This window comes from Neurospora tetrasperma (genome assembly GCF_000213175.1).
Source record: "Neurospora tetrasperma FGSC 2508 unplaced genomic scaffold NEUTE1scaffold_1, whole genome shotgun sequence".
Classification (NCBI taxonomy): domain Eukaryota; kingdom Fungi; phylum Ascomycota; class Sordariomycetes; order Sordariales; family Sordariaceae; genus Neurospora; species Neurospora tetrasperma.
This window is the reverse complement of record NW_009799099.1, coordinates 4,544,608-4,565,215: the sequence shown is the minus strand read 5'-3', so window position 1 is coordinate 4,565,215 and position 20,608 is coordinate 4,544,608. Positions and strand designations below refer to the sequence as shown.

General features: G+C 51.5%; 6 protein-coding genes across 6 annotated transcripts; 1 reads left to right on the top strand and 5 right to left on the bottom strand.

Annotated features, from left to right (window-relative positions):
* Positions 1-2,830: 2,830 nt before the first annotated feature.
* On the bottom strand, positions 2,831-3,438 carry NEUTE1DRAFT_34303 (uncharacterized protein; the record flags this gene model as incomplete). Its single annotated transcript, XM_009848749.1, has 3 exons — positions 2,831-2,867; positions 3,030-3,110; positions 3,380-3,438. The coding sequence occupies 3 exons, from the start codon at positions 3,436-3,438 to the stop codon at positions 2,831-2,833; spliced, it is 177 nt and encodes a 58-aa protein (XP_009847051.1).
* A 4,790-nt stretch (positions 3,439-8,228) lies between these two features.
* Positions 8,229-9,561, bottom strand: NEUTE1DRAFT_77285 (uncharacterized protein; the record flags this gene model as incomplete). Its single annotated transcript, XM_009850114.1, has 2 exons — positions 8,229-9,203; positions 9,284-9,561. The coding sequence occupies 2 exons, from the start codon at positions 9,559-9,561 to the stop codon at positions 8,507-8,509; spliced, it is 975 nt and encodes a 324-aa protein (XP_009848416.1).
* A 272-nt stretch (positions 9,562-9,833) lies between these two features.
* On the top strand, positions 9,834-10,849 carry NEUTE1DRAFT_77282 (uncharacterized protein; the record flags this gene model as incomplete). Its single annotated transcript, XM_009850113.1, has 2 exons — positions 9,834-10,092; positions 10,179-10,849. The coding sequence occupies 2 exons, from the start codon at positions 10,080-10,082 to the stop codon at positions 10,847-10,849; spliced, it is 684 nt and encodes a 227-aa protein (XP_009848415.1).
* A 153-nt stretch (positions 10,850-11,002) lies between these two features.
* On the bottom strand, positions 11,003-12,610 carry NEUTE1DRAFT_58596 (uncharacterized protein; the record flags this gene model as incomplete). The annotated part of the gene is made up of 2 exons (XM_009849070.1): positions 11,003-12,339; positions 12,514-12,610. The coding sequence occupies 2 exons, from the start codon at positions 12,608-12,610 to the stop codon at positions 11,099-11,101; spliced, it is 1,338 nt and encodes a 445-aa protein (XP_009847372.1).
* Positions 12,611-12,901: 291 nt separating this feature from the next.
* NEUTE1DRAFT_116073 (uncharacterized protein) lies at positions 12,902-13,179 on the bottom strand (the record flags this gene model as incomplete). Its single annotated transcript, XM_009850112.1, has 1 exon — positions 12,902-13,179. The coding sequence occupies one exon, from the start codon at positions 13,131-13,133 to the stop codon at positions 12,978-12,980; it is 156 nt and encodes a 51-aa protein (XP_009848414.1).
* Positions 13,180-13,195: 16 nt separating this feature from the next.
* On the bottom strand, positions 13,196-18,419 carry NEUTE1DRAFT_120329 (uncharacterized protein; the record flags this gene model as incomplete). The annotated part of the gene is made up of 2 exons (XM_009850111.1): positions 13,196-18,264; positions 18,352-18,419. The coding sequence occupies 2 exons, from the start codon at positions 18,417-18,419 to the stop codon at positions 13,218-13,220; spliced, it is 5,115 nt and encodes a 1,704-aa protein (XP_009848413.1).
* Between the last annotated feature and the right edge of the window lie 2,189 nt (positions 18,420-20,608).

Below are 20,608 nucleotides of genomic sequence, written 5' to 3'. Positions count from 1 at the left end.
TTCTCCGTGGAAATGTTGTGAAGCCTGTATGCCGCTCTCTACGTCCAGATAGCTCAACTTCTGCATCTACAATGAATCTGGAAGTTGTTGTATCATATCCCTCGGTCAAATTCGACGCCATTTATCTCACAATCTCTAAACCGGTATTTGCGCAATGCCGGGTTTGCGCGAACAAGCCTCTCAAAACACTCGTCGATAAATTGATGGTTCTTGGGTTTAGCTCTAAACCAACTGGATGAGTCGCTAGGTATTTCAAGAATTCACACTTTGTTTCAGCCTCTCCCTCTCATCATGTATGCTGAGATAATAACAGTGGAGTGGCTGAGATGATTTAAATAACACGCTGTTGGTCGGCTCCGATGGACAATTGAGAAACTGTCTAGAAGACGCCCATCCAAGTGTCGAGAATCTAGAATTGCATGATAAGTATGTCAGTAAGAGGTTTTAGATCGTTTGTGACACAAACCGCGGAATTATGAGACAGTGTCACCTGCGACAGCGAAGGTCGAAATGGGCAATATTTTCACAAATGAACAAATGAAGTCAAATGAACGTCGGAGATGCGGTATATTGAAAAAGATACGTGAAGATAGTCCATAAGCCTTAGCTTTCAATAAAGATGGAATTATGGGAGAGTGTCTCCGAGCATCGGGGGCGGCAAGGTCTTGAACAGCCTCAGCAAGAAAATTTGTAAGGGAGCAAATGAAGGACAATGACACATTATCGAAGATCTCACGCCCAGATGGAGGCTTCTTCGGCATGATTGACGCTCCAATTCTTAGAAAGGAAGGAACTATGAAGGAGTGTCTCATGAACCTTCCCGGCCGTCTTGTCGTACCGCCAAGACATCGCCCCTGACCAATGTGGATCCGAACACGAAAGGAGATATCCTCACTGCCTTGCCACACTGTAATTCCTTGCGATAAACCATCAATAGGGGCATTCGAGGGTAATTGTTCTCTTTGTTTATGATTCAGTCTCGTTCGACAAGACAAGGCTGCGATATGCATGTGTCAGGGGTAAATGAGGGTATTCCGCCTTGCTCGGTGCAAGAACGGCCCGAAGTTCGGCTGAGTCATCGACTGGAAGAGGAAAGAGCACATCAGAAAACTCTCACGGAAGACCACAGCAGCAGCTGAGCGGAGTTATGTACTTCAAGTCTCCCTCGTCTGCTGGAATGACAGCTGGCAGGGGCCTGATGGCCGGCCAAGCACCAGAACCCCCACATCCTGCTCACATAAAGGAGAGGTGAGGGCAACTGGCCGGAAGCACAGCTTCCAGGTAAGCCACAGCATTAAGCAGGGCAGGTAGCTTCACTTTCTCGGCGGCTATCTACAGGTCTCATTGGCTACAGATACCGCTGCCTGGGCATTGGGGGGCGGAAGAAGTGGCGGCCAGGTACTGGGCTGCAATAGCTGAAGTGCAGTAGAAATCGCAAGGCAGGAACGATGGCGCCAGTGACGCGAAGAAGTGGCAATCTCCATACGATGGTAGATGCCGAGGACACTGCTTGGCCATCACGATCTTCCTGCCAGTCACATCATGCCTTCTAACTCCGAGCCGCTCCTCTGGAAGGGCCCGAGGCAACATGTCCTCTCCTCCGCTAGCCTTGCCACTCACCGGACCAGGCTCGCCGGTCTTCCTTCTTGTCGGCCTTGCGAGCCTTTTTCCTGTTTTCTGCTTCCAGCAACGCAATCTATGCGGGATTTATATTCCGGCGACGTTGCCTAGCGCCTCGTACACCTGGAAAGCAGTCATAGTGCATGGTCGGACGTCCTGTGGTCAGCGCCGAGCTTCCAACGGGTCATCATAGTCACAAATTCACAAGTAGGGCAGATAATTCATTGGTGTCGTGGTACTATGCTATGTACAATGGTCCTCCCAGTCATCCGGATGAAAATGGTGTCGTTTCTGGGTCGAAGAAGGAGTGAAACGCTGACCTCTAAGTCATTGTGAGGTTATTCCCCACTGTAGCTACAGAGGCGGGCGGCTACTTCTGAAGTCCAGGCGCTGAGCTTTTAGCTCCAGGGTACTGTAGCCTGAAGGTAACAGGCTCCCCTCTGCATGGCCCGCGGTTGTACGGCCTTCCAAGAAGTGGAATAGTAGTAGAAACCTTACCCAGAGAGCGGCAGGATGACTGAGGGGGTGCTCAGACAGACGAGATGGCCATTGATCGCTGGTGTCAGCTTCAGGGACTCATAAGCAAGGAATCAGGGTGCACTACCAGCTCCAGGCGATGCCGGTGTTAATCAGCGGCTGCCGCTAGAAAGTTGCCAGCTATGATCAAGTCAGACCTATGGGAACCCTGGGGGTGAAGATACAACTGTATGGGCAGAAACATCCGACATAGAAACGTCCAACACGACCAAGGTAGATTGGAGGTGCTTCGTCGACATCAACATTGATGTACAGGAGCAAAAGTACCTCTCACGACATGACCTTCGCAAATTCATCAGCACAGGGGCAGGTTTTGGTATGGTTCTGTATAGTTATGTGTCTGTATGATACTGTACAGAGTGGTTGGTACATCACTTGTTGGCTCAGGGCAGCACTATCGCCATGGAGTCATGGTCTGCGTGCTGATCAAGGAGTTGAAAAGGGGCCAAGACCCGGACCAGGAGGCCAAGGTTTGGCTACGGGCGTCTTCCCCCTCTTTCATCTTCTCCTCCGAACACTCTCTCATATCATGCATCTGATACCGGTGTTGTATCACTTCCCTTCGTATTACCTTGAGCCACCTTCTCCGCCACTTTTTCGTATATCTTCTCCAACCGGGCCTTAAACCGCAGGCCGTGGACATACCCCACGGCAGACGGGTCTGAGAACCTTTTCAGGCGGCTTCACCCGGATCTGGAGAAGATGGCGTGCTAAACACATGAGATTGAGGGTTTCGGGCTTCAGGGACACGGTACTTACGGTCAGGAATTCATAAAGGAGTCGTCATTCAGCTGCGGGAGTTGCTGAGCAAAGACGTGAACGGACAGAGAGCGTGCTTCAACGCCTTGGCCGTGTCAAGTCTTCATTCCTACTGTGGTGGCGTGGGTATCGAGTCCAAGTTGCTGTAGCTGTGACAGCTATCGTGTGTGGGAGTCTTGATATTGGACCGGCTGCTGGGAGGACCAGATTTCAAGGACAAGGTGGTGATTGACTGGGAATTTTATAAGTGGGGAGACGCCGGAAAACAACATACCTCCTCCCTCTGACCACATAACGCACCTTCTGGCATGGTAATGAAGACGATAATCGGCTTCAAGTGGGGAGTGATGTGGTCATGTTGGGGCCTCAAGAGGTATCCAAGGGGTAAGTCGATCAACGGCAGGTTGCAATGTGGCTACGAACTGAAGGGCAGAAGCACAGAAGTAGAGGCTTTTGAACGTACCTGCATGTCGTATATTCAGACTGTGTTGTCAGAAGGCCCGCCGCTACGACGGTGGACATGATGAGACTCCTTGCCGGTACTACATGTCTACCATTAGAACAGGTAAACATCGCGCCGAAGAAGCAACGTGGCGATTGAGGAAGGAAGATAAGGGAGAACGAGCGTGTGTGTTGACTTTAAATGATTTGTTGGCCCAACTCTCTGTGTCTGCGGATCAGCCCTACCAAACTTCTCATCCGTCACCAATGCTCTCAAACAAGCTTAAACTTGCCTGACGTACTTCAAAGTCGGAACTCCGATGTCACAGGTTCTTGTGCAGACAACAGAAGACCGGTCATCAACAGCTTCGCTGGTGGGGTATATAGCCCTTGGCAGAATGCGTTTAGGGGTATCGTTGGCTGCTGGCGTTCACCTCCATAGCTTGCTGCCTTCCCAATGTCTTGAGAGAGTCATCGGAAGTGCCCCATCATGTAAAGAGCAGTCCGGACAGCCATCGGCATAAGCACGATGCTTCGAACTTCGGCTTGTGATTGGGCTCAGCATCGGAAATAGCTGGGATGCGTGGCTATGCTTCCATGGGGGCAAGCTCGCTCTGACTGAGCTTGTCGTAAAAAAGAGGGCAGTGCTGCAGGTGGTGTGTCGAAAGTCTCGGTGGCGTTTAGAATGTTCTCGAGGCGTCGTGGGTGCCGAGTTCTCCTCCCTCCATCCCTTTTCCCCCCTCCATCTCTTTTCCTCCCTCCATCTCTTTTCCTCTCCCCTCTCCCCTCTCCCTCTTTCTCTGTTTTTCCCCTTTCTTCCTTCTCCCCCTTTCCCCTTCTCTGTTCTGTCCACTTCGTCCTCCTCTTTCTCTCCCCCAACTCCCTCATATCTCCCTTCCCTCTCCATAGGGAGACCATGGTCCAGGTACCCAGAAGCTCAAATAGAGATGCATGTCGTGTTTCCAAAAGGTCAGGGATTTTCCGGTGGGGTTTGTGAGGTCTGACTTGAGGACATGGCATCCAAGGAGGTCGATCAAAGAAGACATAGGATTCCAGACAAAGACATTGTACACTTGTTCGTCTTTTTAGTCCTTAGCGGGTCAGAATAGGTGACTTGGTTCGTGGATGAAGACTGAAAAGAGAAAGAAATACGGGTTACCGGTCTAGAGTGTCACTTGAGACATTGTCCTCGGTCCGGAACCATTTAGGAGCCACATGGTAGAAGTAATTTGATTAAAATGATGTCTGGACCAGGAGTCATGTCTGATGAGATTCGGACATAACCGTCTTTATAGACGAGCTTACGTTCGTCAGACAAACTTGGTGGGCGGAGATGTCATGTACCAGGCATGTCCCGCTTCGTTTGGAGTCAAGGGAACATGCCTGTCATACGAATCTTGCCAACGACATCACTAGGTGAAAACTTTATATGATTCTGATTATCTCTAACTAGAGAAACAGGAACGGAAGCACCATGGAAATGGAGCTAGGAATTGCAACAACGAGGAGATAAGAATAAAGAAGATAATGAAAACCAACAGAAAAGGGCGTGAACTGGTACAGCTTTCATCTGTTGAGGCCATGTTGCAACCTGAATGCCTATGAAGAAGATAATAGGTTTTCAGAACGCGCCTTTGGTGTATATTTTGTTCTTCCTATCTTTGGGTTCCTTCTGGAGAGAAAGACCCTGTCTGTTACCCTAACTCTACTTCATACAATGGTTTTTTGTGAAACAGAGTTTGAGTAAAAGACCGAGGCTTCCTCACATCAACGGGTATGTCTTGTTTTGACTTTCTTCGTTGTATCGCTTCTTTGTTCTTTCTTTTCGTTGTTCGATGAAGGGAGGAGATCGGGTGATCGCCGGCACTACGATCGATAGTAGGTAAGGTATGTGCCGCATCGTTGGAAAATGAGTGTCGAGAAGGCGCTTTCCTGTACGGAAGAGAGTAGATAGAAGAAAAAGGGACTCCCAATTGTGTCTGCTAGAGACAACATATGATGTGACAAGTAAAGGTAACGGAAGATAGAAAAGTTGAGAAGTTGAAGGGGAGGACAAGCGGCTTGCTAGGGACCAGAAACAGAAGTGAATGCCAAATACTTCTGAACGACACTCAGCTTGACGGAAAAAGAATTTGCACCTTGTAGTGGAGAGCCTGCGATGAGACAAAAGGTGTGATGTTGTTTGAGGGAGGGAAAAAAAAGAAAAAAAAAGACGAAGGAAAATGTGTCAGAACATCCAACCTCGGAGCAGGAAAATATGGCCACGAGCATGTTCTGCGAGAGAAACAAGGAAACAAGACTTGGAGATGTACGGGAGGACAGCATAGCAATGTCCAAGTACCGCATTTTAGCTTCGCAATGTCGTCTCCCACATATGAGTGTTTCCTACTGCTGTAGGCCACTCCAGGAAACGCCTCAACTAGAAGCAAAGACCCTGAATGGGAACAGTTCAACTGCCGACAGGGTATGTACTTGCCACGTGCTGGACCTTGCACAGGCTCTATGACAAAAATCTGGTTAGCTTGCCAATCACAAACGCTTGTTCACGATCGTGCCACCTCTCGAAGTGACCGCATTATTCCTAGATTTGTGTGGGGGGGGGGGGTTGTTAGGTGGGAGGCGCAAGTGGGGAGCGCCGTGAAGTAAACTCCGTCGTGTCTACGGCTTGAATTCAGGGTGCATCTTGCAGCTCGGTTGTCGTGCTTCTGCTAGATACACTCGGAAGTGGCTGGTGGGGGAACTGCGTAGGTATGCTCGGATCTGGAGTTCATCATCGTCGCCGTCATCTCGCTGTTGGTGGCAGTCGTTGGTCGGTGGAGATAGAAGTCTCTTGTTGGCGATACATGGAAAGGATGCTTGGCATTGGTGCGTCGATGGCGAGGAAAAGGATCGGGTAAAAGGGGTGAGATAATGGGGGTAAGCCCAAAAAACCTCAACATCTGCGAGCGGAGGCAAAAGTCGATAGGTAACGTAGTTGCATGATCATTCCCCGGCATTACCCCAAGTGGAAGGTTGGCTTGAAGACGTAGGACATTATGGAGGCGGAGACAGCGAAGTAGTCAAGAAGCAAGCACTTGGCGTGGCTCGGCAGGTAGGTGCAAGTTCAGAATACTGTGACTCGGTGCTAGTCTCGTCGACGTCCTCTCGACGCCCACTCCACTCTAGGTACCTGGAGAGATGGCAAGAATACTTGACATCAGGCGTAGCACCCGACTGTTACCCTTCCAGCTGTCCTGGCCTCGATCTCGACACATGTTAGCCAACTCCGCCATCATGTCGATACTCTGTGGATATGTGGGTACCTTTGCAAAGTTGATGCCGTAGACGTGGAGATTCTCTGTGTTAAGCGCTGATTTTAGACCATGGGGATACGATACAGCACCTCAACCGCTCAGGTTGAAGCATCGATGTTCTTGTCTCGCCCCCCCCAAGTTCATGCACCTGTGCCATGACGGTACGTCGTGGTGTGGTTCTGCAGCATGAATAGTGACCAGAGAAGCCTTGCAAGCTGGTAAGCGTTGGTAATTGACTGAAAGACAATATTTTCTTTTTCTTCTTTTCTTTCAGGGGGGGAGGAGGAGGAGGGGATGTACTTGGCTCTCATAAACCTGCCGAAATCTTGGTACTGGGAGGCAGTGCATAGGCACAGGATGACTGGCCTTCTATTCGCAGTGTCGAAGAAGACGCGAATATCGTACCCCCTTGTCAACGCTGCGGTAGAAATGTTGCGCAGCCCTTCGTTCGCATAGAAACTCAAGTCCAACTGTTAGTCACTGCCACGTCTGCCAAGTTTGGAATAGGGGTGTATCGTTAGAAGATGACTGACCTTCTTCCTGTCCAGTGACTACTAACTGCTGTACTCCAGAATGTGGGTCGCCTGTAGCTGAGCTACGCCGAGCAACAAAATAAATGAGAGCGAGAGTTCCTAAATATGGAGGTGGAGGTGGAGGTGTAGGGGGGATTCAGGACGCCTTTCCGATAAGGCAGGGGCCGAGCAAGAACACGCCTCCTTTTCTGGAGCAGAATTGGAGAAACAGGCAGAGCTGTCCTCTCCCCTAACGGGTACAACCGATAAGTGCATAACCTGTCTGCTTGTTAGTCATATCTTAGAAAACACTACCGTAATGTGATGCATGGTATTGGAGAACCTGCAGTCAACTCCAGTCAGCCACCATCGCAGTCTGCTTTTGGTGGCCTTGCAGAAGGTCCTGCTGCGTGGATGATGGTGGGCTGGGTGGACGTGGATGTTGACTTACCGAGCCAGTCTTTCAAACTGGCATAGTAGTATGGTGTCAGGTCAAGACTGTTTGCGAGTGACAGCTTGGGCAATGAAGCCTAGAACACTAGCAAGTACGGAAAAGGCGAAGGATGAAGGGGGGAAGGATCAGGGAGGTTGAAAAGGGAGAAAAGGCAAGGATGCCAGAATATAATGAAAGGAAAGAAAAATCAGAGACAGAGGGATAGAAGATGAACAGACATCAAATAGAAACAAGACGAAGCAGAACACCGACGGCCATGCCATCCTTTCATCCTGTTGAGTTCGTGGAGCAGGATGGGTAATACAAATTGAAGTGATAGAAATTAAAACCCAAAACACTGAATGACAAGATCGATGGTGCAGGAATTGGAGCATCGCGGATTTGAAATGCTAATTTGAGGTCAACAAGAGAAGAAAGGAAAAATGGTTTGAACAGCTTCTTGAATGTGTCCTGATCGTAAAGTCTTGTGGATTCTGTGGACGGGCATATCGCAAACGTGAAATGTCACAAAGCAGCGGCCTGCCCCGCTTTCAAGTGCTTCCCCTCGCCGTTTGTTACGAAAGTTTACGGGGTAGGTAGCCAGGAGGATTCGCCAATACACGGATCAGGCATAAGACTCACGTATTGGCAATCATTGTCTGTACTCACGAGGACTAGACCCGTCCTTAACACGCTGATCGTGAATTTTTATGCACCTTCTTTCGTCTCGGTCTCTCTTCAGACCGATACCAAGTGCCAGAAAAAGGACTGAGTTTCCAAAGGTTCCGTTGTTTGGGCCCGACCATCCCCAGAAGCATACCAAGCTCATTGTACCCAGTCTTAGCCATGTCCACTCCAACAGCTGGAACGCACAGGCGTCTATTGGGCGCTTTCGCTCGACCTTAAGTTCCCTACTCAATCCTAGCCCTCTTATTCTCACCCTGTTCATCCTTTTCTCCACCACCATCAGCCGGATCCTCTACATCCTCCCTCCTCCTCACGGTACCAGCACCTTCACCAAGCTCTCCTCCATTTACGCCACCATCTTCCTCTCCTTCGATCTCAATCTCAACCTCCTCTTCCCCACCGATCCAGTTTCCTTGTTCATCGAAGTACTCGTGCACGTTCTCCGCCGTGATCCACCCGGAACTGCCAGGCATCGGCGGCGGCAGACCTCCCGAATTCGACCCCGCAAACACGCCCTGGAAACCTTCAATGACATCGCCCTCAAAGACTATCCTGTCATCGTCGTAGTCTTCGTCTTCGTCGCCTTCCTCGACGGGGTCGGGGTTGAGATCGGAGCAAGCGGAGATGGCTTTGTAGAGTTTTGTTGCTTCATTGTCGGGTTGTTTCTTGCCGATTGTTGGCTCCTCCTCGGTTTCGGTTTGTTGGGATTCGGTGGCAGGAGCAGGTGGGGGAATGAGGGTGAGTTCGACGGTTTCAAAGTCGTCGTCGTCGGCGCCGCCGTCGGGGGAGAGCTCGAGCTGGAGGAAGACGGAGGGGTACTTTGTTTCGCCGGTGCCAATGGTCTTGATCGCGTGAATGCTAATCACGGGGTAGGGGATCTCAAAGCCAACTTCGGCGGAAGGGGAGAATATTGTGAGGTTTCTGCAAAGAGGAGGGGTGGGGTTGTTTAGTTCTGTTCCAGCGCGTGAGGACCTTGACGGTTAGAGAGCAGATGGACATACTGGGAATTGACGTAGAGATCAACTTTCTGCTCAACGGTTTCCTCAGCACCCTCACTCAAAGCGGCACCTTCAGGAGCTGTAGGTTCGGCCTCGAGGTCGGCCGGGAAGAAGGGCAACCTGCCGCGCTGCGACTTGGGAATCCAGGCCTTTGCGCCGGTCGCATGGTAGTAGAGGACTGGTTTTCCGCCGAAGAATGTCTCGGGAGTTTGTCGGAGGTGCTCTTCAAGAGGTTTGAAGTCCGCAAGAGCGGGCGGCGTCCGGATCGTGGTAGGTGCCATTTTGTTGGTTTGTTATGTTTTTGTTAGAATTACGTACAAGTTACCTCTACACTACGAGCTTGAGGTTGTGAAACTGCTGAAGCTCCAGAAGCTCTGGGGCTTTGGGCGACCTATCTTTTAGTGGGTCCGATTTGCTCCATTATGGGGCTTATCAGCTTATCGTTCCCGCTGTGGAATGACCCCTGTAGCTCCATCGACACTCATCATCGCTCAACTTCCAACTGCACCAGACTGGAACATCCCCGCGCATCCAAGTTCAACAACGTCAACATCGCTTCCCTCAAGTCGGATAGGAACCTCGAAATAGACTCACGACACAGCCGGTACTACCTCAATTGATATACCCTTACAATCACCTCGAATTGCCGCAATCTAAACCCCTCAGATACACGGCACTCGAGCACTTCATCCACTTTCTGCCCCTCGTCCTGGTCCCAGTCCTCAAGGTCCTTCGTCTGGCCTGAAACACCACTTCCACCTCTCAGCCTCGCAGAATTTCCTCACCACAACTCTTCAAAATGCACGACAACCGTAAGTCGCCCACCCCCAACCCTTTTCTCCCATTCTTCCTCTCCCTCCTAACAACATCCTAACTAACACTCCCCTTCCTTACTTAGGAACCCACCCCCTCCTCCAACAACTCCCCCTAACCGTCTCTCCCTTCGTCTCCCTTCCCTCCTCCGCCACTTTACCCTACACTTACAAGCCCATGCCAAGCGCCCTCCCGCCCTCTCCATCCGGCGTTGGCGTCAACACCCCCAACCACTCCGAAGGAGGCGACCCAACAACATCAGCGTCCTCCAACAACAAACCAAAATACATCATCTCCCCTGCCTCTGGCCACGCCGCCCACCCAGACGACATTATAGCCTCATGTCAGGCTCTACAAGCGCACGTGGCCAAGTTACAATCTGATGCCAGTGCGGAGCTGAAGGCTTTCGAGGAGAGGATCAAGAAAAGGGAGCTGGCTGAGAAGAGACGGGTGGCGCCGGGGTGGTTGGATAGTGAGGCGAGGTTATTGGAGCCGGAGCGGAAGGGTGGGAACTCCAGCTCCACTAAAGGAGAGAACGGTGGAGGGAGCTTGTTGGATGCGCAAGATGGCGAGGGTGAGGAGCAGCAGGGAGGAATTGGGGGGAAGGATGGCGGTATCGCTGGGTTGACTCAAAGGTTTGGTGGGCAAGGGTTTGGGTTGGCGCACGGAAATGGGGGTCCAAGTGAGATGGCGGTGCCAGATCAAGGCGAGGAGTTGGACAGGGCGTTTGGGGTGGTGGGGATGGGTCAAAGGTAATGTTGTGGTTGTGTTTCACGATGTGAGTTTGCGATCACGGAAAGCCGGTATCGGTAATACGATTCTTTCAAACTCTGCACCACTACCTCATAGCCCAGCGAAGTATCGTAGCAAATTGGGTTGGGGAGTGAACAGGTGAACACAAAGACATTTGAACATGGAACAATCGGATGTGATTGACGACCTGATGAACTGCGTGACTGAAACTATCAGCTAGAAGCGTCTGCCTGTGGCATATCTTGATCGACATTACAGCTCCCTCATAACCTCCTCGACGGCCTTCAACGCCAACTTCCTCCTTTGCTCCTCCGGTACTGTGCCGCTCATATCCCTAACAGCTTGCAACTTGAGCATCATCTTGGCGATCTTCTCCACATCTTCCTCTCCTATCTCTTCTTCCTCCTCTACCTTGTCTGCCCCAGACCCAGACTCGGCGCTCGGTCCAGCCTTTGCTGCGTCTGTGGCAACAGCAGCGGACTCCCCCTTCTCCTCACCTTTCTTCGTCGTCTTTTCCTGCCCTTCTATTGTCTGCGTCACGCTCTTGGACGCCTCCAACTCTTCTTCCGCCGTCCTATTCGAATCCGCAGTCCCCTTCAGGAACGCCTTCCGCATTTCCATTTTCTGCTTCTTGGTGTACCCAAAACCAAGATCGAACTCATCCTCAGTATCCCCGTCGTTTTCATCAACGTAGTCCTCTTCGTCTTCAGACTCGTCGAACAGCCCACGATTGTTGTTGTTGTTATCGTTGTCGCCCTCGTCGCCGTCTCCGCCTGACCAGTCATTAGACTGCAGTGCCTCCAGGACTCGCGCGATGCCCATCTTTTCGCCATATTCGTTTCTCTTCTCCTCCCCTTTGTTGTTGTTATTGTTGCTGCTGCCAACAACCCGATGATGAACAAACTCCAACCCCCACTCCGCACACAAATCATCCCATTCATTGATCTCATCTTCCATGTCGACGTCCATTTCAGCAATAGTAATCTCACCACCACCATCACCACCGACATCTGACGCCGTCGCCATTGCTGTTGTTGTTGCTGTTGTCGTAACGCCAACAGCCAACCCCACACCCTCCCACTCCCACCCACCTAGTCCCTCCCGCACTACCTTGCCCACCCCTTTAATCAACTCCCTAGTCTTTTCTTTCTGCGCTTTCATCTTGGCATCATTATCGCTAGAAGCGGACGACCCCGGTGCAGATGTAAAAGGAATCTCAAAGACACAAACAACCCCGCCCAAAACCCCCAACACCTCCTTCGCCTCCTCGCTCAGAAAGCTCGCTGACCAATCGCCAGGGGAGGAAATCAGGTCTAGCCAGATGGGGATGGAAGCAGTGTAGTACGGTGTAGAGAGGGGGAGGTGGTGGGTGATTCCTGCAAGGGAAGGTTCCGGTGCCGTGTGCTCTGATGACTCTTCTTCATCTTCGTCTTCTTCTTGTGAGGGTGGTTGTGGTTGTTGTTGTTGGGGAGTGGGGGCCGTGCCGGTTAGGTCTATTATTTGTTAATCGATGGGGAAAAAAAAAAAAAAAATGTTTGAAGAGGGGGGAAGAGAAAGTGGTGGTAAAAGGTAAAGCCCTGGTTATGTGTATGAGAGAATAGGAATGATATGGGAAGTAATGAAAGAGGAGAAGGGCAGAAAGAAGGACGTGATATGGCATGGCATACCTCTGATGACGGCACCGAGATGGTCTGAGGAGTCGGTGAGGGCGACTGCTAAGATTCGGCGCGGGTTGACGATTTCTTCCACTTTGGTAGACACCATTTTGTCAAGGTTCTTGACTAAGAAAAAAAAGATGGGTTTGTTGTTTTGTTGAAGTGAGGGGTTCCGAGAAAGTAAGTCGCCAAGTGGTGTACTGTAGTGAGATGAGCATGGGGATGATAGTGACGCCTGCCTATGGTAACCGCAGCGTTGAACCGTGACGCCACAGCAAGTGGAACGGGCAACAGTCAGTTGGTGTGGGAAAAGTGGATCTCGGTGGCTTACGAGTAGTATGAATGTGGCGCATATCATTCACGGACTACGGTCGCCATCATCAACATTTATTCACACAGATTTTCAGCGATCATATTCGTAGTTCTGATCTCTGTATATACACTACATCATCCATGCCCGCTGTCGATGATGTCCATCATCTCAAAGCAAATGTGTTAAGCACCAAAATGAAATATGCGCTCTTGTTTTCCTCCATCATCATGAACCCAACCCAGAAAAAAAAGACACCCCCTCCATCCCGAGTTTCCATCTCATCATTCGTTGGTCTATACCCTTCTGAATCATACTCCATGATCCATCAGGTCATTTCATAACATGACATAATCCCATTTTAACTTGCATCTGTCTCTTTCTTTTCAGCATCTCCAAGAGAAATTTAGTTTTCCCCATCCTTCTTTCCCTCATCTCCAGTCCCGCTTCCCTCAGCAGTGGTAGCCGTGCTCGGCTGTTCATCCTCTTCATCAACATCAACCAACTGCTTGGTCTTGTACGCCTTCTTGGCGATCTTGACCAGCGTGTCGTAGTCACCGCTCATCTCGCACATACTCCTGAAGCTGCCATCGGTCTTCTGCATCAGCTCCCAAGGATGTGCGTATTCGACAATCTTGCCCTTGTCCAGCACAAGGACCTTGTCGTAGTCGGCAATGGTCTGCAGACGGTGGGCAATAGTGATGATGGTGCTGGTCAACTCGCGGATGGTCTCCTGAATGGCGGCATCGGTGGCGTAGTCGATCGAGGCGGTGGCCTCGTCCATGACGAGAACGGTGGGCTTCTTGAGCATGGCGCGTGCCAAGCAAAGAAGCTGCCGCTGACCCTGCGAGAGGTTGTTGCCGGACTCGGTGACGGGAGAGGAAAGGTCGAGGAAGATGTTCTTGTTGGTAGCAGTGGCGGGGCGAGAAGGCTCCGACTCGCTCTCAGGGGCAACGGGGGTCTGAGGAAGAAGGGCGGTGCTGACGGCACCAGGGATGACCTCATCAGCCTTGATCAGGTGCACGCGGCGAAGAGCGGCAAAGATCTCCTCATCAGTGTACATGTTGAAGGGGTCGAGGTTGGTCCGGATGGTACCCATGAAGAGGGTAGGCTCCTGAGGAACGATGGTGAGAGCCTCACGAAGATCACGGAGACCAATCAAACCAATATCAATACCGTCGATCAGGATCTTGCCCTCATCCGCCTCCAGAGCACGGAAAATGGCCAAAGTCAGGGAACTCTTTCCAGCACCAGTACGGCCCACAATACCAATCTTCTCGTGGGCTTCAATCTTGAAGGTAAGGTTGCGAAGCACGGGCTCCAACTCAGCCCTATAACGTGTAGTGTAGTTGATGAACTCAACAGAGCCGTGGGCAGGCCAGTTCGCAGGCGGACGGTTGTCCTCAACGACAGCCACGGCCTCTTGCTCGACGTCAAGGTACTCCTTGATGCGCTCAACGGAGTTCATGTTCTGCTCGTTCATCGCATAAAGACGAACCAGCCAGAGGATGTTATCCGCAAAACCGATAGCATAGCTGAGAGAAATACCCGCAGAACCAGGATCGATCTTGCCGAGGCTGAGAATGACGAAGACTCCAGCAGAGAAAGCAACGAGATCACCAAGAACATCAGTCCTGAAAGCGAGCCATCTGTTGGCAGCCCAAAGGTAGATGAACGGGCGGATCTGAGCGTTGATCTTGGCAAAGTTTTCCCGAATGAAACGTCTCTCAGCACCATACGCTCTGATGGTGACGACACCGCTCAAAGTCTCTCCGAACTGCTGGAAAAGAGGGCTGCGTTGCACGGACTCCAGGCGCTTCAGGTCGCGCGAGGCATGGAGATAGAAGGCGCCAAGGAAAACGTACAGGATAGTGATGAAGAAACCGGCAATCAAGAAACCGGGAGTAATCCAGGCAATCAGAGTAACAGTGACGCCAATTCCGAGGACACAACTCATGACTCCGATAGCAATAGGCGCAACCTCCTGGTCAATGGCCTCCAAGTCCTTACTGAAACGGTTCATGATCTGTCCGAGAGGGGTGACATCGAAGAACTTGAAACGGGCACCAGCGACGGCACGCATCAGACGCTGGTGGAGCTTCCACGAGGCAGTCAAGGAACCGAAGAAAATCCACATGTCCCTGGCGAAAGCAGCAACGGCGCCACCGATACCGATGATGGCCAGCACGGTCAAGTAGTAACCGACGTTGACATCACTATTCGAGGTGGTCGAGAAAGTGTTGCTGTCGTTGCCCTTGATGTAGGTGGCGATCGAAGCAAAGTAGGTAGGTGAGACGGTCTGGCTGGAATAGCTCTGTGAGTTCATGTTGAAGGTGGGGGCAACAACCTCGTCCGTAGCGTATTGGTTAGCCCATTCCTTGATCCACAGACTGGTGGCGACACCAGAGAACTGCTGAGCGCCAAAGACAACCGCGGATAAAACCCAGAACCACCATTTACCCATAGCGGTAAGGTAGAGCTTCATGACAGGCCACTTAACAGCACCAGTAGCCTTGCTTTCTTCCATAGCATCCTGTTTCTTGTGCTCCTTCTTGATCGTCTGAGCCTTAGTCTGAGATTCACTGCCGTCGGCCTCGTTGATGATGGTGTGGTCACCTTCCTCTCCGACACTAGACGGAACCCGGGAAGGGACGCGAGAGACATGCGCGGAGCCAGGATAGGACTTTTGGGCGAGGTCCTCGCCGAACTTGCCAGCCGCGATGAGCTCCTGAGGGGAGCCCTGTGCAGTAACACGACCATTGGCCATCTGGACAACGAAGTCGGAGAAAGGAACGCAGAGAGGGATGTTGTGAGATACGAGGATGCATGTGCGATGCTTCATCAAAGGACCCATGATGCAGTTGCTGAATATCCACTGAGCGGTGTGAGAATCAACGGCGCTAAGGCAGTCATCCATAAGAAGGTGCTTAGAGTTGGAGTAGACGGCACGAGCCAGCGAAATGCGCTGCTTCTGGCCACCGGAGAGGGTAATGCCCTTCTCACCGACCAAGGTCTCATCGCCGTTATCAAGAATCTCCAGATCACGCTCCAGAGCGCAAGCAACAATGACATCCTTGTATCTCTGCTCATCAAGCGGTGCACTGAAAAGAATGTTGTCCTTGATAGAACCATTGACAAGCCAGGCTTGCTGGGCAACATAGGCGCACGTGTCGGCAAGGCCAGTTTCGGGGTCGGGGCGGACATCCTCACGGCTGCGACCTCCGGGAAGGAAGACACGACCCTTGAGAATGGTCATCTCACCAAGCAAAGCCATAAGCATAGAGGACTTTCCGCATCCCGTGGGGCCAGTGATGACGTTGAGCTTGCCCTGCTGGAATTCGATATTGAGGTCAAGGAGGCGGAAAGCCAAGCTTCCATCCTTAGCAACAGTGTTCCTGCCGCCCCAAATGAAGCTGGCGTCCCTGAAACCAATAATCTTGTTGCCGTTCTCGTCAACGCTGTCCTGACCCAGTTGCTTGTACTTTTCGGTCTCCTCCTCAGATAAGAACTCCTCAATACGATCTACAGACACCTTGGACTCCTGAACGTGGGCAATCATGTCTCCGAGCTGGTCAAGCGGATAGCGGAGCAGCATAAACAGAGAAATGGCGGTGAAGGCGATGGAGGGATACAACGGCTTCTTCTCGATGACGGTGTAGACGAAGAAGGTGAAGAAAGTGATGAGGATAGGAACCGTGTTCCAGACAGCTACTGCACAAGCCCAGACCATGTACCGAGTCCGCAAGGCCTTGAGCTCTGCCCGTCTCTTCTCATCAACAATGGTCTCAAACCTGTGCTCCCAAGCAAAGTACTTGATGATCCGGATGTTTTGGAGGACTTCGTTCGTGGTGTGGATGCGCTTGTCAGTAGCCGACATGATCTTCTTCTGGGTATACTGGAAACTCTTGGCGAAGCCAATGTTGACAGGAAGGAGCAGAGCCATGATGATGAAACCAGGGATGGCACTGTAGCCCATGACGCTATAAAGCAGGATAATGGCTACAATCAGCTGTGTAGGAGCCGAGGCAATGAGGAAATGAAGGTAGCTAGTGACCTCAGAGACCTTGAAGCTGTCGACGGACATCAAGGTAGTGATGGTTCCCAGATTGGCCTGCTCATCAGCCTCGACGGCCTTATCCTCGGCCTTTGTAACGGCAGCCTCAGCCGCAGACTGATCATTGGCCTTCTTGTCATCCTTCGCAAGACCCAAAGCGCGCTTGAGCTTTGCGCAGAAACCCTTCTTGGCGGGAGCTTCATCCTTCTTGTCTTCGCCGAGAACCTTGTCGTTACCGGCGGCAGCCTTTCTCCTAAGCGCCTTTGCGTAAATCTCACCGACAAGGATAGCACGAATGTTGATGCAAATCTTGCGACCAATCCAAAGCGCCTGGGCATCGCCAACAGAGCGGACAATATCAGTGATGGGGAGAAGGATCACGTAGAGCCACAAAACGTTGCGGGGAGCCTGGGTCGGGTCTTCAACATATTCGAGGATAGCCTTGAGTAGCAGGGTGGGCGCAAAGGTGAAGGCGCCCGACATAACAGCCCAGGCAGCCTGCGCAGCAACCATACCCTTGAAGTAGCTCAAGAGGTGGTAAGCCAGCGAAGTGGTCTTCTGCACTTGGCGGTAGTTGGCCAAAACGGTAGCGGCTTTGTCAGTAGGAAGCAAATTCCAGACCCGGTCGGCAGTCAACGGCTCCTTCCAGCCTTCCCACATGATGGAGTCAACCCAGCCGAAAGTGAAGTGGGAGAAGAGAGAGGCCAAGTTCTCGCGACTGGGCTGGATACCGTCCTCCCACTCGAGAATGACCGTCTTGTTTCCCTTGCGTGTGCTGATGGACATGAAGAAGAGGAGCGAGGTCAGAGCGAAATCGACGATGGTCAAAGTCTGCCTGAGTTGCGTCGCAGGATGGACAATGACGGAGCGGAAGCCAATGAGCGAAAACAGCCACTGGGCACAGTAGATGGCAGCGGTGTGGTTCCAGAGGTGCGATGCGCGCCATTGGGTGTTTCTGAGAATGAGACGCAGCGCGGCGAGAATCAGGACATAGGTCCAAGCACTGAGACCAGCAATGGCGGCAATCTTGCCGTGAGGGCCGCTGTAGGCTTCGAGAACCAATGCGACAACATTGACACCGACCAGACCGGCAATGGCGAGGATTTCGATAACGGGAAGGACAGTTTGACCAGCAGGAGTATCAGCCTGCACGATGGAGCCCTTGGTAGTGACCTTGGCCAGTGCAAGGCGGCCGCCATTCATAGTCAGCGCTTCATCTTCGTCACTCTCGTCGACCGGTTCTTCGTCTCTGGGTAAGTAGGTGCGGTCCTGCTCGTTATCGGCGACGCGATCGTACCCATGGTTCGGTTTTAGCTTGGCAGCTCGGAGGAGATTTGAGGTGAGAAGTCGTAGTAGGGACAGCCCTGCGACGATCAATGGTAGGAGGATCTTGAGGTAACTGTGGAAACAAGTTTGTTAGCGGTCGGCGGTGGTCAAGATAAGAGAAGATAAGCGCAAAGCTGGCGATGGCGTTGTTGGGACATACTCTTCCTGGAAACATGGCGTGAAATCGTCGGTCCGCCATATCGGCCACCCGCACTGAGCGAAACCCATTTCGCGCGCTCAGCAGCGCCTTCGTGTGGCGAGCGAGCTGGAGACAGATGAGGTGTGTGTTTTTCCAATGGCCTGGGCGTTGATGATGTCTCGGGACAGCGGGTGATACAGCCCAAAAAAAGACGTGGGAACTTTGCTGTTTTGTCGCAAAGTCCGGCTGAGGGTTGGTTGGGGCCGTCGAGATGTTGATATTCTCTGGCGGGCTAAATAAGTATGCGGCGAAGGAAGACGGAATTCCTCGAGAGCGAGCGAGGTTCAAGAGGAATGAATTTTCCGGAACTCGGTCGACTTTAAGTTGGATAAGAAGCTGAAGCAACTCCAGTCTTGGGTGGATGACGGGATGGGCCTTGGTTCTCTGGTCTTGGCTGGGATTCGCCGTACTGAAGTTGCCTGTCGTTCCCCGCTGTGGATGAGGGTGAGTGGTCAGCGCGAGGTCTGCCTGCTGCAACCCTCCAGTATTTTCGCTATGAGCAATTGCCCGGCACGCCGGTGGGGTCGATTGGACACCTCTTTGGTGTTTTTTGGGGCTTTTTAGCCTTGATAGTGGGGCTATCTCGTCTTTAGACCTGCCAGTTGTCAATTGAAGACTTTTTGTGATCATTTGGAATCAACAAGCGGTGGCCTTTCAGTATGCATCGTCTGGTCCTTGACAAACCAGAAAGTTGATCTTCCACTAGACTAGGTGTTCCGGGCTTGAGTTGCCGAGTCAAAAGAACACGACTGAAGCTATGTAAGACGGCAAGGCCCGAAGGGGAAGGTCGCATCAAGATGGCTGTATTATACATCACAAAATCCCCGTCGACTACCTAAACAGCCGGTAACACATCGATATCTCGAAGCAACTGAAAACTATCGTTTTCCGGCCAGGCAGATGTATAAACTCCTCATGTTGGCCATATCACACCTTATTGTGGGCTTCGAGGCTCGTCATCATCAGCATCATCATCATCATCATCATCATCACCACCACGACCTCTTCTTTGATGCCTGTTACCAACACGTTATATCTTCATCCTTAGGAAGAGTCTCCCACCTTTGCGCTTTCTTATCGCTTTCTGTCCCGCCTTTAGATCGATTACAACTTTGATTGGACCAGAGAACCCTTGATTGTGTCTGACGCAGTACTTGTACACTACTCTTAGACTCCAGCCTCCTCCGCATTTGGCGCTTCGTCTCTAAGTGCCCAAGTGGAATCCGGACCCCCGGAAGCTGGGACAACTGGGGAAACTAGTATGTGGGTTTGGGACTTGGGAATTGGAGTTGAGAACTGGGGGGCACAACGCTCGAGCCACCTACCTACCTATGGCGTCGCATTGTCAACATGTTGGTTTGACCTTGGATGATACAATTAAGATAAGTCACCCTCGTCGACTTTTTTTTGAATCACATCGGATAGAACAAGCATAGCCGATCAGGTTGCGCAAAATATATCTGTCGACGGGCACAAGGGGAGGTGGAAGGGGTTCCCGTCGTGATGGACAACTGAAGATAAACAGCTGCGAGCCATCCATGTGACAGCTAACATGAAAGGACACGGAAACAAGGGTCCTTATGTCCATGCACAACCTAACGGGTACGTATCCCAACTAGCAACCGAACCTCCACCACATACCGCACGCACTCCGCCGTTTCGTAACATGTCAATTACTGTCATGACAACCTTGGATTGTTAGACCTGGAGTTCAGTTCTGAGCCATCAAATCCAGGTTCCAATACCACCCTTCAATTGACATTTCAATCGCTTCAGCTTCACCTCATTCGTGGTCCATCCTCTAAATCCAATCTTTGGGACCGAACGGTTACAATGATTGCTACCTCACAGGTAGGTATGCAGTGGTGTGTGTACCTCGCATTCTATACAGTAGGTACACTATTGCTGCACGCAACCTTGGTGTTTGGGGCTCGTATGTAATCAGTCTGATTCATACCAACAGATGGCTATTCAATCAGATCCTAATCAAGCTCTCTCTCTTACTGCTTCGTCTCACAGACAACATATCAACATCAACTCACAGCATGGGATTGGTCAGATATTTCCGGCGCTATACCTAATAAAGTTACACCGAATTGAGTGACATCGTACTGGACCGGTATGACTCTTTCCACCGGGCTTTCCACGCTGCATACGCAGGGTCGAGGGTTGTTGCAGTCTTGCATCAACTGGCGAACTCATCCATAGGTCAACCGCC